General features: G+C 40.2%; 1 protein-coding gene across 3 annotated transcripts in view; it reads left to right on the forward strand.

Moving 5' to 3' along the window:
- lonrf2 (LON peptidase N-terminal domain and ring finger 2) overlaps window positions 1-20,419 on the forward strand; it is a 38,883-nt gene extending 18,464 nt beyond the window's left edge. For 2 of the 3 annotated variants that reach the window (XM_078545645.1, XM_078545646.1), the window contains 4 exons: window positions 4,770-4,928; window positions 10,475-10,637; window positions 13,405-13,554; window positions 16,757-20,419. In XM_078545645.1, coding sequence (XP_078401771.1) covers window positions 4,770-4,928; window positions 10,475-10,637; window positions 13,405-13,554; window positions 16,757-16,930 — 646 coding nt within the window. In that variant the 3' untranslated portion in view covers window positions 16,931-20,419. The remainder of the gene's footprint in view (window positions 1-4,769; window positions 4,929-10,474; window positions 10,638-13,404; window positions 13,555-16,756) is intronic. The other variant, XM_078545647.1, reaches the window with a different exon arrangement.
- The last annotated feature ends 2,314 nt before the right edge of the window (window positions 20,420-22,733 follow it).

Genomic DNA, 22,733 nt, shown 5'->3' on the forward strand with positions numbered 1-22,733 from the left:
TATGTGAAACTCAATATCTGTTTTTAAAGATTAGGTTCACGAATTAAATTGTATTATCTTGACTTCAAATGGTGAGTGTAAAAAATATTAATGGCCTGGGTTTTTCTAAAATCTTGCGCAATAGTAATGGCACATGCCATTATAGCACAGATCATAGAAGCATAGAGTAAAGCACATTTGAGTCTTGCCAGTTCTTCTGTAGACCAATCCAGTTAGTCCCACTGTCCTCTCTCCAAATGGTTTCCCAATATCCCCACCATTTTTTTTTCTCCAAATACTTATTCGATTCCCTTTTGAAGGCACCTGTTGAACCTGTACCAACCACCACAGGCATTCCGAATCCTAAACATTGTTTGTGTGAAGAAGTTTTTCCCCAAGTTGCCTCTGGTTCTTTTTGCCAAACACCTTTCAAATCTGTGGTTGCTTGTTATACATTCTTCATGCATTGCAATCAGTTTCTCTGTTTTATCTAAATCCTTCATGATTTTAAGTACTATACCAAATGTCCTCTTTGGCCTTTTCTGTTCTAAGGTGAAAAACCCCAGCTAGAACCATTGCAGTAAATGTCTTCTGTACCCTCTTCGAAGCCCTCACGTCCTTCCTAAATTGTGGTGCCCAGATATGGACAGAATTACTCCAGCTGGGCTTGAACTAGAGTATACTTTTTGATTTTTGTGCCCTCTGCCTTATATGATCCTGCCTTATAACAGGATCTTATATGCTTTCTAAACTGCTCTTTTAAACTTTTTTTTTGAAAAATATACTTTATTCATAAAATACCTGAAAGAACATTACAAAACATTTCTAAATTATCATCACACAAAGTGCAATCAGATTCAACTTTTACATGTGGATCACGAGGTGCTTCAATACAATCAATGAATATTACAAAACATTTCAATATGGTCATTACAGACAGGGCAATGGTTTTGGAATTATCAACATACATCATGTTCACTCTGAGGTGCTTCAATACAATTATAATACATTTAGCATTCAATGCATACATTTATTGTGAGTCGTACAGCCCGAGGGGTCTGTACCATTCCCAGCCCTTCGGTGCGCTATGGCAGAAAGGTCTTAGACAGCTACCTTTCCCCATTAGGCCTTTGCGGCGGCTGCCCCGAGCTTTACTGCGTCCCTCAGCACGTAGTCCTGGACCTTGGAATGTGCAACACTTTTAAACGTGCCCTGCCAGCTTTTAAGGGGTGTTTGTGGACAAATCCTTTAGCATGCATTGTCTCTCATTCTCTTCCTATGCAAATATATCACTTCACACTTGTTTTGACTTTTATCTACCCATTCCATCAGCACATCTGTTTCTTCTTGACATCTATTTCTATCTTCCTCGCTGTTTACTACACTTCCCAAGTTTTATGTCACCTGCAGATCTTGGACTTGGTGTTACAGAGCACAATTTCAAGTCATTAATGTATGCCAAAAACAGTAGTGGTGCTAGTATTGAACCATGGAACTCCACTATCTACCTTCCTCCAGTTTTGGAAAACAGCCATTTGCAACAATTTTCTGTACCTTAGCCAAGTTTGTATCCATGCTGCTACTGCCCCATTTATCCTATGGGCTTCAATTTTGCTAACATGTCTAATGTATAATGCTTTATCATAAGTGCATTTTTGAAAGCCCAAATACACAATATAAACTTTGCTGTGTTTGTCCATTCTCTCCTTTACCTCAAAAACTCAATTAAGTTAGTCAAGCACTATTTGCCCTCAGCACATCTGTGCTGGACATCCTCCATTATCCTATGCTTGTTCAAGTAGCTGATTTCAAGTTTTCTCCTGGATTATTTCTTAAAACCTTCCCCAGCACTGATATTTAAAATGACTGGCTGGTGTTTGCCAGCTTTATCCTTCCTGCCTTTTTGAGTAAGGTCATAACATTTTCAATCCCCCAGTCCTTTGGCACCATTTCTGTTTCTGATGAGGAATTGAAGGAATTCTGACCAGTACCTCAGTGATTTCTCTATCCCTGCATCTCTCAACAACCTTGGATGCACCCCATTCAAACCCAACTACCTTCTCTTTAAGTACTGCCAGCCTTCCTAGAACTACTTTATTTTTATCTCATCCCATTATTCCACCCACCTAACTTAAAAGCTCTTTTCCTTGGCCCTGTATCCCAAGAGGGAGACAGTGACATAGTGATAATGTCGCTGGACTGGAGACCCAACTAATGCTGCAGGAGCATGGGTTCAAATCCCAACATGGCAGGTGGTGGAATTTGAAATCAGTTAATAAAAATTTGGAATATAAAGCCAGTCTCCACAATGGTGACCATGAAACTATCATTGATTGTCGTAAAAACCCATCTGGTTCACTAATGTTCTTTAGGGAAGGAAATCTGCTGTCCTTACCTGGTCTGGCCTACATATGACTCTAGATTTGCAGAAATGTAGTTGACTTTTAACTGCCCTCTGAAATGGCCTAGCAAGCCACTCTGTTCAAGAGCAATTACGGATGGGCAACAAATGTTGGCCTTGCCAGTGATGCCCACATCCCATGAAAGAATGAAAACAAAATTTTGTCCCCATTAACTGGTGGTCTGTAAGATGCATGAAGTTGCATTTTAGCTCTTTTTGTATTGTTTCTCAATTCCATCCAAATAGATCCTGTTTTGGTTTCCTTAAGGGTTGGCTCCTTTCTAGCAAGCCCAACCTAGAGCACTTGCATGTTCTATGACCTCACCTAATCATTATTATTCCTAACTTTCAGTTGTATCGTCTAGTCATCTGTGCACCTTGTTGCTACTTTTTAATACTACGCAATGGTGTCCAACCCTCTGCCAACTTGGCTTAAACCCTCCACTTGCCCCCAGCACTAATTAACCTGCTTGCAAGGATATTGATCCCAGATTTGTTCAGATGAAGTTGTTCATGGTGATTCAGTCCCTCCTGCCACAGAATTGGTCCCAGTGTCCTAGGAATCTGAAGCCCTCCCTTCTGCACCATGTCTGTAGCCATGCTTTAACCTGCCACACCCTACTTTACCTCACCACCGCCCCTCTTGACGCTTCCATTGTCACTAAATTATCAGACTGTTGCTCTGATATCTAGTACTGTTTGAGAAAGTTTCCTCCAATTAAATGTTGGGATGACTGGAGCCTTTGGATTAAAAATTTGTTCACCTAGTGCTGCTTCAAACAATATTATGTAGACTCTGTGGACTTCCCCAGGGCAGACAGCTATCTGTGAGGCCTGTGTAAATTTCACCATTAATATTAATGGTGTCTGCTTTCACCCTCATCCCCACCAGGAATTGAAGTAGTCTACTTAACATCATTTTGAAGTGGTGCTATTTGAACACACATTTTTAGCCCACCATATTCAGTCCTTGCTACAAACTTCATTCTTTAGCTACCAATTCCATTCCTCTCCCTAGCAGACATCCAAGACGGAACCAGAGTGTTGTAACCATGGTGTCATATTTGACCGTAAGTTGAGCTTCTGACCACACTCGCTCATTTCATGCCCAGCTCCAAGCCAGTGTGTTGGGCTTCTTGCCCATTTTAAAGTTTGAGAATATTCTGTTTGCCAAAAGTGACCCGCTAGGCATTCTTGGATCTGTGCCATTGTTAAGGCCACCCGTTTCCACTTCCGTAGCATTGCCTAACTCTGCTTGCGTTAGCTCACCTGCTGTTTAAACCTTTTTCGTACCTTTGCCTCTGGACCTGACGTTCGATGCACTCCTGGCCAGACCCCACATTCTAACCACTGCAAACTTGAGGTCATCCAAAGCTCTGTTGCCTGTGTCCTTAGTTGCACCATGTCCCATTTACCCATCACCTCTATGTGCTGAACTAGTAAAGTGATATGTGAGGAAGCTTACAAGGGAAAGTGCAACATTAGATAGGTTCCAGAGACTGCTAAACCAAGTCAAGCTAAGCATGCGAGATCTAGTTGAAGACCAAACTTAAAGGTAAGTGTGTTTAAAAGCTGCATTTTTTAAAATAAATAACTTTTAAGACAATGAGTAAATTTCAGGGAACATCAAAATAAGAGGAATTACTTGGAGAGCAGTAGTTGTCTCTAAGAAATATTTGGAAAAGATGTTGAAGTGGAGACAATTTTGGAGATCTCAGCAGATATGAAAACTATTAAAATAATAAAAGGATTGGACAGACTAGACAGAAATGTAATGTTTTCAGCAGTTGAGGCTTCAAAAAGGCAGAGCATTAAATCCAAGAGATTTGGCGTAGAGAGCAGAATGGGTGATACTGGCTTACATAGAATTGAAGCTGTGAAATTTACTTCCCAGAATACTGGTCGAGGCAAAAGATTAGATTAGATGGACAAGACAGAAATGTTGAAGGGATTGAGGGAACAAAGCAGGTGAATGTGATGAGAATTATTTACTCACATGAAGGGTGTCTCCAACACTGACTGCTTGGACCGTTTCAGTATTGTAACTTCTATGTATTCCTGTGTATAAGTTAATGAATTTTCTTTTTAAAACTCGGACACCATCTAGTGGCCATTGTGTAGATTGCTTTCTCTCATGCAGCTATCATTTTAATGTTTTTAAAATTTGTTTTAAAGATATGCTCCAACACTGATACTTAAACCAAGTTTGATGCTTTGATTTTAGAAAAGTACCACAATCAGTTCTCTAAATTAGTGTCACCCACTCACTCCCCTATGGAAAGTTTTAATGTTTTGCATTGTAGCTTCTATTAATTTTGTCTTTTCTAACGCTTCTACAATCAATTACCCAGCAAGCGAATGAGTCAAATGTTTTTGTTTCCTATTGTAGCCTAACTGAAGATGTTCCAATTTTTGTCTGCACCATGAGCTTCCCAACTATTCCATGCCCTCTTCATGTTTTTGAACCGCGTTATCGGCTAATGATTCGCAGGTGTATAGAAACGGGCACCAAGCAATTTGGAATGTGTATTGGAAATGAGCTTAAAGGGTAAGAGTTAGTGTGTGTCCGTATGCATACACCTTGTAATGACTCCTAGAAAGAGCTTGAATACACAAAACTGTTGGCCTTGATAGTTTGAAGGGTGTTTGATCAAGCCCTATTTCAGAGATGCGACAGCATTGATCTAGGTTGACAGTTAAGTACTGCATTGTCACAGGTGAAATATTTTCAAGTGAAACATTGAACAAAGTGCCTGTTTGCTGCTCAGATGGATATGACAAAATTTAATGGCTCTGTTCAAAGAAATGCAGGAGGGTTCTCCCAACATCCTGACCATTTAACATTCAACCAATGCAGTTTATCTGGTTATTTATCTCATTGCTGTTGTGGGATCTTACTGTGTACAAACTGATGGTTGCATTTGCTTACGTTATGATAGTGACAACCCTTCAGAAATACTCAAATAATTTTGAAATGTCCTCATAATGTGAAAAGCCCTATGTACATGACTTTATTTGTCTACTTCTCATCTGTTTTGAGATGAAGGCATATTTTGCCAGTGATTATGCCAAATGTATCAGTGAATTATGATATTGCTGAAGGATTTTTTTTGGTTTATGATGTGGTGTTAACAATCCCCATGGGGAAACTGTAAACCAAAATAACCAAATTTACCAAACGACATCCAAATGAAGAAATTACCATGAAGATTTCACTCTCTTTGTAACTTTCACTTTAATACGAATCAGAGCCAATGTAAAATAAACATGAGGTAATATGGGAAAATTGATACTTCAAGTAAAAAGGTAAATTTTACTTTAAACAGTACAGCAAAAATGCATCTTGTACAACCACAAGGATCCACATCACTCCTGCAGACATATGGCACCACAATCAGTTCCAAAGTTCTCTAACTTGGTCTCTGTGTAAGATCTCTCGCTTTTCCACTCAATTCTGCCTTTGAGTCGTGTCCCCTGGCAGCCATATTCCATCAGAGATCACCAGAGATGGCCATCACTTGAACTACACAGTTCTGCAGAACCTGTCTTGATGGCATAGATTCCCCAGAGACTCCTTTATTCAACCTCTTTAACAAACCCCTTTTAACCGGTCTGGTCAATTTTGGCAAAACTGATGCAGTAGCAGTAAAATTATCCAATTCACAATCTCTGCTGTAATCCTGTCTTTAGCTTTCTGTCCCTTTTAACTGTTTTACAAGGAGCTGTGTATGTAAATGTGCGTCTCTTCCTTGCCCTGTTGCAATGTCTGTCTCTGGCCATATGGCGCCCATATCTTAACTTTCTTCTGGTTGGTACTGCTTCTAGGTCAAGGGTCACTGGGCCATATGGACCAGTATTTCTTGAGCAAATTGCAGTTGATCCCTTTGCCATTGATGCAAACTCTTCTTCACGCATTCTTAAACCATTACAGGTTCCACAGACATTTTAAAATTACAAATTTTCCTTACAGTACTGCTTCCAGGTCAAAGGCCATCAGTGTTGCATAACAGGATTATTGAAAAAATTGCATCTTGATTGTCAAAATACAATACACTACATGTACTATAAGATGATTGCTGGGCATCCATTGCAATGGCCATTAATTTTTATGCACTAGGAATATGTACCAGTTTCTTTCTTTCCATACTGCCTGCAACCCTCCTTAACCGCCTCCTCCACCGCATCTTCCCTGCCCCACCAGCTACAGTTGTGATGCTTCTTGAACAGGTGAATAAGGGGCAATGTCAGTAAGGGAGCCTGTGCCTGAGTGAGCTGGAGTCAGAATGAGTACTTGGGAATTTGAATCAAAGTGGGTATTCGGTGCATAAGGAGAAAGAGGTGCATTAGGTAAGGTTTATAGCAAGAAGTAGAGCTTGCTGAGTTGGGAGTTCAGTGAAGGATGGGAGGAGGTGCTCCTTTCTTCTCCTGAGATATCCTTCCCTGAGGCTATCTTGCTCTGTTTTTCCATTTTGGATACTGGTGACCAAGATGGTTCCTCAGAGGAATGTAGCAAGAGCCAAGCTCATGGCACCACAGTTGGCTCAGTTGCATGGAGGGTGGAGGAGAAAGAGTGGAAGTGCTATAGTGGTAGGGGATTCCATAGTTAGGGCAGCAGACAGGCACTTGTGCCTGTCTCCATGATGGGGAGCGGCAGTATTGATTAAAGATGGCATTACAGTACTAGAGAGAGGATGTTCCAGTGGGGTCAAGGACAGAATCTGGGTAGAGGTAAGGAATGAAAAAGGGGCAATAACATTGGTGTTGTATATAAAGCACCAACTAGTGGAAGGGATGTAGAGAAACAAATTTAGAGAAATTAGAGAGGTGCTAGAATTATAGGGTAATTATAAAGGGGGACTTCAATTATCCAAATATAGACTGGGAAAGGAATAGTGCAAAGGGACAAGAGGGGTGAGAGTTCCTGGAATGTGTTTGATAATTTTATGTAGCAGTATGTTTCCGGTCCAATGAGAGGACCGGCACTGTTGGATCTGGTTCTGGGAAATGAGTTGGCCCAAGTGGATCAAATATCATTAGGAGACCCTCTATGGGACAGCGACCATTGTAACATAAGGTTTAGGTTGGCTATGGGAAAGGACAAGTAACAATCCAAAACGGGGGTAATTAATTGGGGGGGGAAAGCCAACTTTGATCAGATGAGAATGCATCTGAGTCGAGTGAGTTGGAATCAAATGTTGACAGAAAAGACGGTGGCTGAACAACAGGCCACCTTCAAAGAGAAAGTATTGCAGGCAATGTCAAGGAAATTCCCTAGAAGGCAAAAGGTATGACAAATAAATTCAGAGCGCCCTGGGTGACGAGAGAGATAGAGATGAAGATGAAAAAGAAGAAGTGCGCATGTGCCAGATGTCCGGTCAAAAATACAACGGAGAATCAGGCTAAATATGGAAGGACCAGAGGGGAAGTGAAAAAACTAATAGGAAAAGCAAGGAGAGAGCATGAAAAGAGACTGGCAGCTAACATAAAAGGAATCCCAAGGTCGTCTTTAAGCATTTTAATAATAAAACGATGGTAAAAGAAAGGGTAGGGCTAATTAGGGATCAAGGGGGTTTGCACGTGGAGGCAGGAGAAATAGTGGAGGTAATAAATGAGTATTTTGCATCTATCTTTACAAAGGAAGATGATGTTACCCTGACCGAGGCGAGAGAGGAGGTAACTGGTACACTAGAAGAATTTACAATCGAGAAGGAGGTGGTGTTAGGCTATCTTTACTTAAAATTGCTAAGGTACCAGGACCAGATGAGATGCATCCAAGGGTACTGAGGGAAGTGAGTGGAAATTGCAGAGGCAATAATGGTAATCTTCCAGTCTTCCTTAGACACAGGTGGTGCCAGAGGACTGGAGAATTGCAAATGTTACACCCTTTTTCAAAAAGGGGTGCAAGGATAAAACTGCAGACCAGTCAGTCTGACATCAGTGGTAGGGAAACTTCTGGGAACTATAGTTCCGGATAAAATCGGTAGTCACTTAGACAAGTGCAAGATAATTAAGGAAAGCCAACATGCGTTCATTAAGGGGAAAAATCATGTTTAACAAACTTGCTGAAGTTTTCTAAGGAGGCAACAGAAGGTTGATAAAGGGCAACACTGTTGATATGGTGTATATGGATTTTCAAAAGGCACTTGATACAGTGCCACACGAGACTTGTGAGCAAAATTCTAGCTCATGGAATAAAAGGGAAAGTAGCGCTTGGATAAGGAACTCGCCGAGTGGCAGGAAACAGTAATGATAAATGGTTGTTTTTCAGATTGGAGGAAGGTCTGTAGTGGAGCTCCCCAGGGGTCGGTGTTGGGACCCTATATTAATTACCTAGACTGTAGTGTTCAGGGCATGATTGCAAAATTTGCAGATGATACAAAGTTTGGAAGCATTGTCACTTGTGATGAGGATAGTCTTGAACTTCAAACAAACATAGACATGTTGGTGGATTGGGCAGACAAATGGCAGATGAAGTTCAATGCAGAGAAGTGTGAAGTGGTTCATTTTGGCAGGAAGAATATGGAGAGACAGTAAAAATAAAGGGAGAAACTCTAAAGGAACTGCAGGAACAGAGGGACCTGGTGTATGTGTACACAAAGTCATCGAAGATAGCAGAGCATGTTGAGAGAGCAGTTAATAAAGCATATAGTATCTAGGCTTTATTAATAGGGGCATTGAGCGCAAGAGTTAGGTGGTTATGTTGAACTTGTATAAGACACTAGTTAGACCTCATCTGGAGTACTGTGTCCAGCTCAGGGCACCATACTTAAGGAAAGGTGTGAAGGTATTGGAGAGAGTACAGAGGAGATTCACAAGAATGATTCAAGGATGAAGAATTATAGCTATGAGGATAGATTGGAGAGGTTGGGACTGATTTCCTTGGAGAAAAGAAGGCCGAGATGAGACTTGATAGAGCTATTCAAGATCCTGAGGGATATGGACAGGATAAATAGAAACTGTTCCCACTCTAGAGCATCAAGGACTAGAGGGCACAGATTTCAAATAATTGGCAAAGGGAGTAAAAGTGATGTGAAAAGTTTTTTCATCCAGAGGGTGGTTGGAGTCTGGAACAAACTTCCTGAGAGTGATAGAGGCAGATTTGATCGAGGTATTCGAAAGGGAATTGGATTGCTATCTGAAAAGAGAGAATGTGCAAGGTCATGGGAAAAGGCAGGGGAGTGGAACTAGGTAGAATGCTCTTTCAGAGAGCTGGTGGGCCAAATGGCAGCCTCCTGCAATGTAGAGATTCCGAGGATGTTGTGATAGATGCTTCTCCAGTTGGACTGAGATAACCAGTGAGTAAAGCAAACTGTATTATTGCTCTTTGTTTAAGGAATGGATAGAGGCTGAGATTAGAATTATGCAGAGGAGGATATAATTCAGAAAATACCAGAAACTATTGCTGCGCTATAATCAATTTTATTGAGAGCACAAGGTTTTTTGTGGGTTGGATGATTCAAAACATATATCTCATCTTACAAAACATTCCAGCATCTATAAGAACTACATATTCCTGTAACCAAAGTATTATAACCTATCCAAACTATTTTGGAAGTGATGCCCATGATATGAAGAGTGCTGGATGCCTGGTCAGAGGACCTAACAGCAGATTTTAGACACAGAAAAAATACAATATGGCTAAATACTGATCTAGTCATGTATCTATACTTTAAGTACGGAATGAAACTTCACAAGCAAGCAGAATAATTATGGACCTAAAAAGGTATATCTGTTGTACATTAGCTATTGCCGTAGCACAAGTGTATACTACAGAGTTCATTGTATCCTTGTTTGTAATGACAGCCACATCTTTTACTGGCATGGTGACTAGGTTCATGGCTCTCTACTCCATCTGTAATGACCTTTATTGCAATTATGTACATTTTGCTATCCCCTTCCCTCCCCCTACTCAATTGTTAACCTTTGCAAAGGGCTTCAGGGCAGCAGGAGTAGAAGTTTGTTTTTTTTTCCCCCCTGTATTTCTTTCATGATACTTCACATGCAACACCTAAATGTGGATGTTAATTTATTGTCTGCAACATTTTAGGTTAAATTTTGAATCCTAAGTTTGTGTAATCCTTTTGTTTTGCTCAGGTTTGCTGATTATGGCTGCATGCTTGAAATCAGGGATGTAAAGTTTTTTCCTGATGGTCGTTCTGTAGTTGATACAATTGGCAAGTGTCGATTTAAAGTTTTACGCCATGGCCAGAGAGATGGTTATAATACTGCCAACATTGAATATCTTGAAGACAAGAAGGTAAATATTTTAAAGATTTATGTAAAATTTCTCCCTTCTTGAGCCTTCAGTTCAGAAACTAGTCCAGTGATACTGGGTCTTAAATAACCTAAACTGCTTGAGATCAGTTGTGGGAAACAGTGTTGTTTCTAACATTTGCAATAAATGTGATAGGGTGGCAATAGTAATTTGTAGTGGTTATGTCCCAGTTTCTGCTAAGTTCATTTGCATAATACGAACATAAAATCTTCCAGGAACGAGTGCAATTGGGCAACGCAATAGAATTTTTTCTTGCCATTTTAAAAAGCATTACTTGATGTAGGTGTGGTAATCTGGTGCAGTTTTATTAATACTGCTGAAACTGTTTTTATCAGAAAATATGGGAATTTTTAATAAGAAACATAGGAACATGAGTAGACCATGTAGCCCCTTGAGCCAAACATTTATCAATTTGTCTTCAAAATACTCAACAATGGAGGAGACAAAAGTTAATATGCAGGTGCAGCAAGCAATTAGAAGGAAAATGACATGTTGATTTGCTGCACCTACCTCCATGTTAACTTTTCATCATCTTCCTAGAAGCGCACCCAAGTCTCTCTCAGCATCGACATTTACAAATTTCACATTTTCAACAAAAATTTTGCTTTTCTAATTTTAGTGAAGTGAATAGTCTTGCACTTCCCACATTATATTCCATCTGTAACCTTGTTGCCATTCATTTGACCTGTCTATATCTTTTTGTAGATGTCTTTGTGATCTCCTCACAGCTTACTTCCCATCTAACTTTGCATCGTCAGCAAACTTTTCTACTGGCGTGATGACCATGAGGGCCAGTATTTTATCTAAGATATAGAACTACCTGTCTCTATCTCCTCTTGCTCCTCTCTGCCCCCCCCCACCCCACCCTTCCACTCTTCACTTCAAGTTTACTCTTAGCACCCCCCGCCCCCCCATTCCTCTCTTTTTCCAGCCCCTGCCACCCCCACCAAGATTCTTCACTGTGTGAAGCAAGGGGCTTTTTTGGAAAACCTATACGCCACTACTACTATGCCTTTCTGTCGCCTGTTCCCTTCTCAAAGCCCATTTCTATGGCAGAATGAATCACGTGGGTCTTATATCCAGGTCGAAATGGTGATTAATTAACTTCTAAACCCCCAACTCTGTTCTATCTTGGAATTAAATAGACAGTTTTAAAGTATAACCATTTACAAAATCTGAGATTCCTAACACCTCCCTGTGACTTGGAGACTCTATCCACTGTCAGCACAGCTGCTCTGGCCACTATTTACTGGTGTGAGGTCACCATCACATTTTAGTACTTGGATATGTATTTGTAGTGTAGTTACCCTGAGGGGTATGGACCAAAAGCTGGAAAGGGAATTAGGTTGGATAGCTCTTTTTAGGCCAGTAAAAATACATTTGGCAGAATGGCCTCCTATGCTGAAAATTTCCTGTTTTCTATATAACTTAGTGTCCTCATTCTGTGTTGTTGTGGCATTTTTGTTGCAATATTACTCTTCCTCTAAAGTTCAATGTGGTGCTAAATTGCCGATAGCTTTATGCAGAATCTTTATCACCTGTGGAAAAAGAGATTCTGATGGCCTGAAGTGACAGGTTGCAAGGTGATGACTAACAGTAGTGTGTAGAATATCCCAATTAAAAGCTATTTAGTCTGCTTTTACGAGGCAAAATTGGCCGAATGATGTCTCATTCTTGAGGACACGTGTGCAGTGTATGTTGTGTCTTTTGGCTACCTGGAGCATCTCCTGACTTGAGTGCCAAGCAGAGGGTTGGTGACTTGAGACTTGGGGGAAGCAGCGAGTGGGAGAAGTGGTGAGTGGGAGGGTTCAGGAGGGAAGCGGTGAGTGGAACTCTGGAGGGATAACATCAGTCAAACCCAAAATTGCATCTCCAAAACGAATATTTGTGCTCATGATCCCTCGGATCCACTCTCTGGTTTGCAGCGAGTCAGACAAACACCTGAGGTCCTCGAATGGCGGCTGCTGTCCACCATCTCTTGCTTCCAGAGTACGCACTCTTCCTGCTCTGCGATTGGCTCAGAGCTCAATCAATCAGCTGATGCCACATAGCCAGGCTGGTCACATCAAGTGCGATCAGGTACCAATGGGAATGTGACCGTGCTTGCCAGCTTCATGAAGCGTCAATTGGTGGAGCATCAGAATATTCTCATGCCATGTGATCGGCATTAACAATCCAAGTCCATGGCACTTGATGGATTGGTGCATGGCCGGGCAGGAGTGCAGTTTAAAAGGAACTTGGGTCACAAGACCCCCTCTTATTCCTCCATTTTACCCTAAATTAAAAAGACCGTGCCAAGACATAACAATCTTACAGACTTCATTAGTTTAATGTTACAAATATGAAATTAGTGAAATCCTATCTTTTTTTTGGAGGAATGGGTGTGTGGTTAAATGAGTCTGACTGCAGGTTTCTCAATAAAGGAGTAGTGTCCCATAGCTCAACTGGAGTATGCTTTAAATTTTTATGAAAAGTGAGTCGAATTTGTGCAAATTTTCTATACCTCAAGACATGACTGGTGACATCAAGTTTTCTTTTGCTCGGTGAAGTACATTTTACTGTTTCTTGGGATTGACTAGGAAGATTAAGTTGCACAATATTAGAACAGTTTCTCTAAATTAGAGAGTTAATATAAGTTCCAATATAGATACAAGTTGAATGTTTTGAAGCTGATGTGCAAGAAATGCTAATGTTTCCGAAAGTTATTCCTACCTTTTCTAAAATTGGTTCATTATCTTGATTCCAACAGGTGGAAGGAGAAGAGTATCATGAACTTGTCTGTCTTTCTGATTCAGTATATGACCAGGCTTTCACTTGGTTCAGTTCCCTCAAGGACAATATGAGAACTCAAATTCTGAATCATTTCGGACCAATGCCGGGAAAGGAGCAAATACCTCAGGTAAATGTGATTTACACAATACACATACCCATGTGGGGGCCCACAATCATTTAGTAATACATCTGTATTGCACTATCATTATGTTGACGGGGCTGCTGAAGATGGTTGAACCCTATACTAACTCTTGCAGTGATGTCCAGGGCTGTGATGATTGGCCGCCAAAAACCACAGCCATCTTCCTTTGTGATAGCTATGATGCCAGCCAATGGAGAATTTTCCCCCGAGTCCCAATAAATTCAATTTTGCAAGGGCTCCTTGACTGCAAAAGCAGCATTTAACCAAGTATGGTATCAAGGGCAATCACACCTACTTCACCACCAGAATTCAGCACTTTGTCTATGTTTGGACAAAAGCATTAATGATACCTGGAGCCAAGCAGAACCCCAGCTGACCAGGTTATTACAAAGTAAGTGCCGCTTAATAGCACTGTCCAGGACACCTTCCATTACTCTTGATAGAGAGTAGACAGATGGGATGATAATTGGATGAATTTGATTTGTCCTGGTTTTTGTGGACAGGGCAGTTTTCCATTTTAGTAGATAACAATGTTGTAGTTGTACTGCAAAAGCTTGGCTAGAGGCATGGCTAGTTCTGGACAGAAGCCTTGAGCATTGGAGCTAGTATTTATTTGAAGCCCATATGCTATATTCAGTGTTCTAAGCACTTAAGACGTTATGTGCAATGTTGGAATTGGTTGAACGCTGACTTCCGTGATGGTCGGGACCTCTGGAGGAGGCAGAAGAGGATCATCCACTTGGAACTTCTGGTGGAAGATGGTTGCAAACACCTGCTGGGCTTTACCATCAATGAGAATGGAAATGTTCATGGAGTTGCCTCCTCCCATTAGCTTAATTGCCCATTGCCATTCATGACTGGATGTGCTACGACTGGAAAACTTTAGTTTCACCTAACTCTGTCTGTAGCAGCTGATTCCACTGAATGTAGATCTGTGTTGCAGCTTCACAATGATAGCACTTCAGTTTTAGATGCACCTTGTGCTGCCCCTGGCATGCTCTTCTGCACTGCTCATTGAACCAGGGTTGGTCCACTGGCTTAATGGCAATGGTAGAGTGAGGGGTATGCTGGAGCATGAGGTTATAAATTGTGCTGGAATACAATTCTGCTGATGTCCTATAGTGCTTAAAAGATGTGCTGTTTTGAGCTGCAAGATCTGTTCTAACTCTATGCCTTTTAGCATAGTGATTGTGCCACACAGCTCAATGAAAGGTGTCTTTTGCATGAAGCTGTAACTTCATCTTCACAAGGACTGTGTGGTGGCCACTCCTTCCAATACTTTCATCTGTGACAGGTTGGTGAGGATGAGGCCGCAAAGTTTTTTTGCTTGTGATTGTTCTTTCTTCATCAGCCACAGGCCCAGCTTGGTCGCTGTGTCATTTAGGGCTTGGTCAGGGGTGATGCTACTGAACCACTCTTGGTGATGAGCATTGAAGTTCCGTGCTGCCCAGGGTACATTGTTTGTTCTTGCTACCCTCAGTGCTTCATCCAAGTGGTATTGATTCATCAAATGAGGGAGGGCAGTCGGTGGTAATCAGGTTTCCTTGCGAATGTTTGGGCTGATGCCATGAGACTTTGTGACTTCTAAAGTCAATTTTGAGAACCCCATGCCAACTCCAGAGTGCTGCCACATCTGGTGAGTAACCTTTAGTTGGAACAGGCCAAACTCATAGATGGCGATGGAGTATGAGATGTTGGCTGAATGCTTTGATTCAGTGTGACTGTAAGGCTGTTGTTTGACTAATTTGTGGAACAGCTCTCCCAATTTTGGCACAAGTCTCCAGGTGAAGCAATTTGCAGGATTGACTTGGCAGGGTGTGCCTTTGTCATGTCCACAGCCTAGGTTGATACAGAGTGCTCTGTCCAGTTCTATGCTTGTAGTTTATCGTAGCAGTTTGATACAACCAAGTGGCTTGCTAGGCCATTTCAGAGTCAACCACATTTGTGGGCCTGGAGTCATGCATAGGCCAGATCAGGTAAGGCGGGCATGTTTCCTTCCCTAAAGGACATTAGGAAACCAGATGGGATTTAATGACAATCTGTTAGTTTCATGGACACTGTTAATAATACTAGCTTTGAACTAAATTTAAAATCCCAGCTGCCATAGTGGAATTTGAATTCTTATTTCTGGATTACTAGTCCAGTAACAACTCGCTATACTACCATATCCTTTGAGTGTAGGTTCATTCTAATCCCTCATCTGATCCAGCATATTGCTTTTGTTTTGAGGGTCCATGATACCTGTATGAGGCACAAAACAGGAAGACTCCAAAAGGTTAGACTGAAAAGCCCTGAGACATGCAAAATCTAAAGGAGGAAGTATAAATTTTAAAACATCTACAGAAAGCAAAATAAAGATTGGGAAAGACAAATGGTGATGAGGTACAGAATGTTTAAAAATCTCTGACACCCAACTTCTGAAGGAGTGAGACTTAACACTTCCAAGATTGAATTCAAAGGGTCAGAGAGGTTGTTTGTAAGTAATTATCATTTGTCAGCTGTTAAATATTCACTTACGCCTGAATGCACTAGCCCTAATTTTTTCTGCATCTTTAGTGGAGGACTAGTGTGCAATACAGTAACTTCACATGATTGCATTGATTTCAATGCAGAGTCTATCAGCAAAGCACTGTCACAGTGCTCTCTTGGAGGAGCAGGATAACTCATGACAGAAACTTCCCAACTTTTGTGCTTAAGTGTGGGTGCTAGAAATTCCTGTCTGATTTACTCCATAATAATGAAAATTCTTACTATGAAATCTGGGCCTATGTTGCTGAATATCTTATCTTGGCCTCTATGAGGTAGGAGGACGAAAGCAACAAAGAAACCTTGTCAAACACCCTCTAGCAATAAACTGATTTTGGTTGGAGGCCTTGGAACACCTTGGAGGGAGAAGGATCTCATTTTAAGAGAAATTGAACTTGGCTGAAGTTTTTGTCAGTGATCCTACTATGAAGTTTTTGCAGGTCCAGAAGAAAATATAAATATCAAATTTACGACCAGTTTTGCGAATTGTGTATTCCAACTATTTGTACCTCTTAAATATCTATAGCAGGACATATTTGGAGATCTAAGGTAAAGAAGTAATTGGCGTGGAACATCTTTCTATTCTTTTTGGCATAAGGTTTGAAACTGATAGCACTTGAGCGCAAAAACACTTTTTTAACTGTCACCCTTTTTATTGCAGTCAAGTCAAAATGGTCCTGCCTGGTGCTGGTGGCTGTTAGCTGTTTTACCTTTAGAAAGTCGTGCTCAGCTGGCTGTTCTCTCAATGACCTCACTCAAAGATCGCCTTATTGCCATTCGCCGTGTATTGGTATTTGTGACCCGACAGCGGCTTCGATCACTGATTTTGACTTGATGGGATTTAAAGCTGCATTCCAAATGTGTTTTCAGAAGCTAATTTTGGTATCAGTATTATCTTTTTGATCTAACCTATATATGGAAAACTTAAAGCCCAATCAGAACCAAAGTAATATAATGTTCAGAATTGTGTAATTAAACTGAGGTGAGTCATTCCTTTCCATGTAAGAAAGAAATCTACAGTCAAGAAAATGTACTCAAAGGGACTAAGAGAACTAAGTCCTTTCACCTCAGTTGTAGTTGAAGGCAAGTGATGTTGATTGGAAAATAGTTTCTCTAAATGCTGTAGAGTCCTGTATAATATGCCATTAGGTAAAGTCAATCACTCCTAGTAAATGCAAGTTCACAGAACAGAATTCTCAATTGCAAGAAGCCAAGTGTGGCTGACCTCGGACATAAAAATTCACATTGCAGTGAGGGCTATGTATATGGAAATATACTTTGCATCGGTTGTTGTAATTAAGTGGATGGCACACAGTTCATTTGTACTGTTTTGTAGGAAGATTTGAAGACTTATGATTTGTCCTGTCCCACATGTCTTAATCAGCATATGTAGTATGATGCAGTCTGGATTGAACTTCTGTCATTCTCTTCATATCCAATGCTGTTGATACACTGCACAAATGTTGCCAAGCCCACCACCTCCAGACATTCCTAATGCCATTTTGGAATTGTAAGGAAATTGCCAATATTAATGTTTGGGTTTAACTGCATCACAGCAAGTTGTTGTAGTGGGAAAATGTGCTGCCTCTGATTTGGGAGAATTTGATATTACATTGCTGGTGTCACAAGTTAAAGCTCATTGCTCAATTATTGACAATTGGCCTGAGTTTTGCAGTCAGCGGTGAATCAAGGAAACTTACTACTGACCTCAAACAAAGCCTCACAGAGATCTAGCGATTTCTGTGGCAAGAATTTTACAAATTACACGCAAAGGAGGTAGTGTTATTAATGGGGATTTCCAGGTTGGAGCTGCAGTACCATCAAGCCGCCAGTCACATTAAATAATTCTCACGGGATATGCAAAGTCCTAATAATCAAACCACTTTTTAGAATTCCTCAGCGAAATTAAGATTAGGACATTGTCATGGGGGTAAGGGAAAAGCTGAAATATCATGAACAACAAAAAAGAATTAGGTTTTAAATAATTTAATTAAAAATTAATAATAACCAGGGCACTTAATGCACACTTTTGTTCAGTAGTTACTGTGCAGATTGGTTGTTTAGCAGAAATTATCACACAGGTTGCCATTAAAAACTTAGTTACACCTTACTCAACAAAGTGTAACATTTTATGGGGTTTCTAACAGCAATATGAGAGCGGAGAGGGGGAAGTTCTCATCAGATCAATTGATTTTGCTGATTGGCTCTGAGGGCAGTGGGGAGGGGGAGGGTGCTGAAGTGAACCATCTGCTTTTTCAAGCATGTTCCACCAAATAATGTCAGGAATTGATTGAAGTCTTCCTACAATTTTGGTTCTACGATTTTGGTACTAAACTTGGTGGTAGCTTTTCTCACCAGACTAGCAGAAGGGCTTGATTCTTGCAACATTTTATGCAGGCGTAAATGATCTTAAGTTATTTTGTTTTATATTCAGCTGGGCCTGCAATTATTCACTTCCATTTGTGTAAGAAGTTAGGTGCATGAATGCAGATTGGATTCCACACTTTTGTTTTTTGTCCCAACATCTTTCCTCTAACAAATCACTAATTGCTTGTGCACTGTCAAGTACAACTTTACTTATTTATAAAGATACCATTTGTGGAATTTTGGTAGAAAACCCATATTCTCCCACCCTATTGCGTGACTTCTCAAGATTGAACCCCTTTTGGACATTTTTTGCATTTGTAACTGTTGTATAGCCGTTAGGCTGTTTGGTAAACCACATCTCCTGAAAAATTTCTTAAGATTTTTAACACTGGCTTCAACAGATATTTACATGCATTTGTGAATTTTATTCCCATTGTGTATATTAAAAAAAAACTGTAAACTTTGGTCTACTCAATGGGAATGGCCATCTCACCTGAAATTAAATTTTAAATTTCAAAGAACAAGGACCTATTTTCTGTCACTAATTATGCCTGTGAAGCTATTTAATTTTAATAATAAATGTAGCTTCAACATGCTATGCCATCACCTGAATGTGGATGCCTGGTAATAAATCTCCAGTGATCGTACCCCTCACCATTCTGTTTAAGGCCATTTTCCAGCTCTTTCCTATCTTTTCAACTCCTTGAAGTTAAACTGTTAAGAATCATTGTGTTTAACTGTAGCAATGAAGAAATTGCTTTAACTGGTATAGGAAGATGCACATTTTCCTTCTCTATTCCATTCCCTCCCAACCCTCAAGTTGTATTTTCATTGGCACCACCTGCTGATTTTTACTGTTTGTTTTTCCTGTTCATTACCTGTTTGATATTTTGGAAATGCTTAAATTGGTACTGTTTTTTTTAATGCCCTAAAACACTGCCAATCATCAGTTTAGAGATGTTTAATTTTAATTTCCACCAATTTTTTCAAAATCCTATGAATTTAAAATCTGTTCTTAGGGATGTTGAACACTTGGCTTGTGAAATAACAATTGTGATTGAAAAATCCAGTGTGACTGTGAATTGTTATCAAGGTTTGCAATGCTAAACTTTGCTATCTTATTGTTTTATTTCATATGAAGATGCTTCATTAATTTGTTGTATGTTGCTGAATTTATACAATTTCATAGACATTTCACAGTGTTGCTTTGAAGCAGCAAGCTTTGTATTTGTTTCTGAAGTTAAAAAACCAAAATGAGCAATGATATATATTTGCTACAAGAACATGGCTCACAAAAACCATTGTCCAAATAATGTCAGCTTTGATTTAGTTTGTACTCATCTTTAGTATTGGTTCTGGTGTATGTTGTGAATTAAATGGAGTATTTACAGATGCAGAATTTGTTTTGCACTGTTGCTGAACACGATGAATTTTCAGCTCTGGCTATGTTATCATACAATTGCTGCCGACAGCACTTTTTTTTTAAAGGCAGGTAATATATGCAAAATTTCATTCTTGGTTTTGCACACTGTAAATTCTTTCGTATGCCATGTTGCAGTGGTCAAAAGGAATCTGGCATTCAGTATTTTAGCAACCAAAATACATAAATGCAAGCCCCAGACCAGTTTACATTCAGATTATATTTGCACGTGGTATGCTCCAACACTGAACTTGAACTGGAAACTGTTTTTACCTTCAAGGATCTGTGTCATGCATTTCTCATTTAAAATGTGTTGTATATGACTAGAGGCCTTTTAATCTAAAGTCTGAATCTTTTTATTTACTTTTTGAAATCTTTGCACTGTGTGGCTACCATAAAATGTTTTCCTATGTTTTGATTCAATGCCTTTTCTGTTTCAGAAATGGTTAAAACAATATGCTGCAATATTTTATGTAAATATGTATTATATAAAAGTACAAAATATATTTATTTGGATTAAAACTACTTCTGAACTGATTATTTTGTCACTGCATATTAGCTTCCACCTCATTCACGTTTTCCATGTGCTACAGGAAAAAGTATGTTTTCTAACCTGAAAATGATGTCTGAATTGGAAGACAGGTTCATGATGAGAAAAGATCTTCTCCAGTACAGGAAAGAATTGTTTCCTATCCAGCCTACCCTTACACAACTTTCATGTCGTGTGCGAGAATACAAGATTCATAAACCATTGGTGCTAATGATGGTGAGATATGACACCTTGAAACAATAAACCCCTTATAACATCCTCACACCATCAGGAAGCATTCGAGTGTTGAACACATAACCAAGATTTACAATTCATGTAACCATGCCATGCATTGCTTTCCCGCCCCCCCCTTATCTCAGCCTTGAATATACTTAACGACCCAGCCTCTACAGCCCTCTGCGGTAAAGAATTGCACAGATTCACTACCCTCTGAGAGAAGAAATTTCTCCTCATCTCTGTTTAAATAATCTTTACTCTGAGATTATGCCCTCTGGTCCTAGATTCTCCCAGAAGGCAAAACAACCTCTCAGCGTCCACCCTGTCAAGCCCCTTTTGAATCTTACGTTTCAATAAGGCCACCTCTCATTCTTCTAAATGCCAATGAGCACAGGCCCAACCTACTCAACCTCTCATAAGAAAATCCCTCCATACTCGGGATCAACCTAATGAACCTTATCAATCTAGTGAACCTTCTCTGGACTGCCTCCAATGCCAGTATACCTCCCCTTAAATAAGGGGACCAAAACTGTTCACAGTATTCTAGGTGTGGTCTAACTAGTGCCTTGTATAGTTTCAGCAAGACTTCCCTATTTTTATACTCCCCCTTTGAAATAAAGGCCAACATTCCATTTGCTTTCCCTATTACCTGCTGAACTTGTATGTTTAGCTTTTTGGGATTCATGCACAAGGACTCCCAAACCCCTCTGTGCTGCAGCTTTCTGCAGTCTTTCTCCATTTAAATAATATTCAGCTCCTCTTCTTCCTGCCAAAGTGCATAACCTCATATCTTCCCACGTTATATTCCATCTGCCAAGTTTTTGCCCACTCACTTAACATGTGTATATCCCTCTGTGTATATCCCTCACCACTTGCCTTCCCACCTATTTTTGTCTCATCCGCAAACTTGGTTTACATTCACTTCCCTCATCTAAGTCATTAACATATATTGTAAATAATTGTGGCCCCAGGACTGATCCCTGTGGTACTCCACTAGTTACAGGTTGCCATCCTGAAAATGTCCCCCTTGATCCAACTCTGCCTTCTATGAGTGAGCCAATCCTCTATCCATGCTAATATATTACCCCCAACACCATGGGCTCTTATCTTATTAAGTAGCCTTATGTGCGGTACCTTATCGAACACCTTTTGGAAACCCTATATTACATCTACTGGTTCCCCTTTATCTATCCTGCTTGTTACCACCTCAGAATTCTAATAAATTTGCCAGGTGTGATTTCCCCTTCATGAAGCCATGCTGGCTCTGGTTGATTATATTATTCCTTCATTCCTTTGTAATTACCCTTTTTTAAGTTTAGCACAGTTGTTTTCGACCCAAGTTTCTCACTCTCAAAGTGAATGCGAAATTCTACTATGTTACGGTCACTGTTTCCGAGGGGATCTTTTACTCTGAGATCATTTATTAGACCTGCCACATTACACATTACCAGATCCAAAAAGCCTGATCCCTGGTTGGATCCACAACCATATTGTTCTACGAAACTGTCCTGAATACACCCTATGAATTCTTGTTTGTGGCTACCTCTGCCAATTTGATTTTCCCAATCTACATGAAGACTAAAGTCACCCATGATTAATGTACTGCCTTTTTTACACGCACTCATTATCTCCTGATTTATTCTCTGTCCTACAGTGTAGCTACTGTTAGGGGGCCTATAGACTACTCCCACCAGTGTCATCTTCCCCTTGTCATTTCTTACCTTCACCTCCACCTATATCTTGCGATCCAAGATCATTTCTTGTTATTGTTATTCCATCTTGTACTAACAAAGCTACCCAACTGCCCTTTCCTTCCTGCTTGTCCTTTCGAAAAGTCTCATTCCCCTGAATATTTAGCTCCCAGCTTTGATCTACTTGTAACCGTGTCTCTGTAATGGCTATAAGACCATACCCATTAATCTCTATTTGTGCCCTTAATTCATTTATTTTGTTCCGAATACTATGTGCATTTAAGTAAAGAGCCATTAATTTTGCCTTTTTACCATTTTTTCCCCCTTTTTGACCCTATTTGCTACTGACTTTTTATGTTTGTGCACTCTGTCCCTTCCTGTCACACTGAGTATC

The sequence above is a fragment of the Cetorhinus maximus genome, chromosome 7 (assembly GCF_964194155.1).
Source record: "Cetorhinus maximus chromosome 7, sCetMax3.hap1.1, whole genome shotgun sequence".
NCBI lineage: Eukaryota > Metazoa > Chordata > Chondrichthyes > Lamniformes > Cetorhinidae > Cetorhinus > Cetorhinus maximus.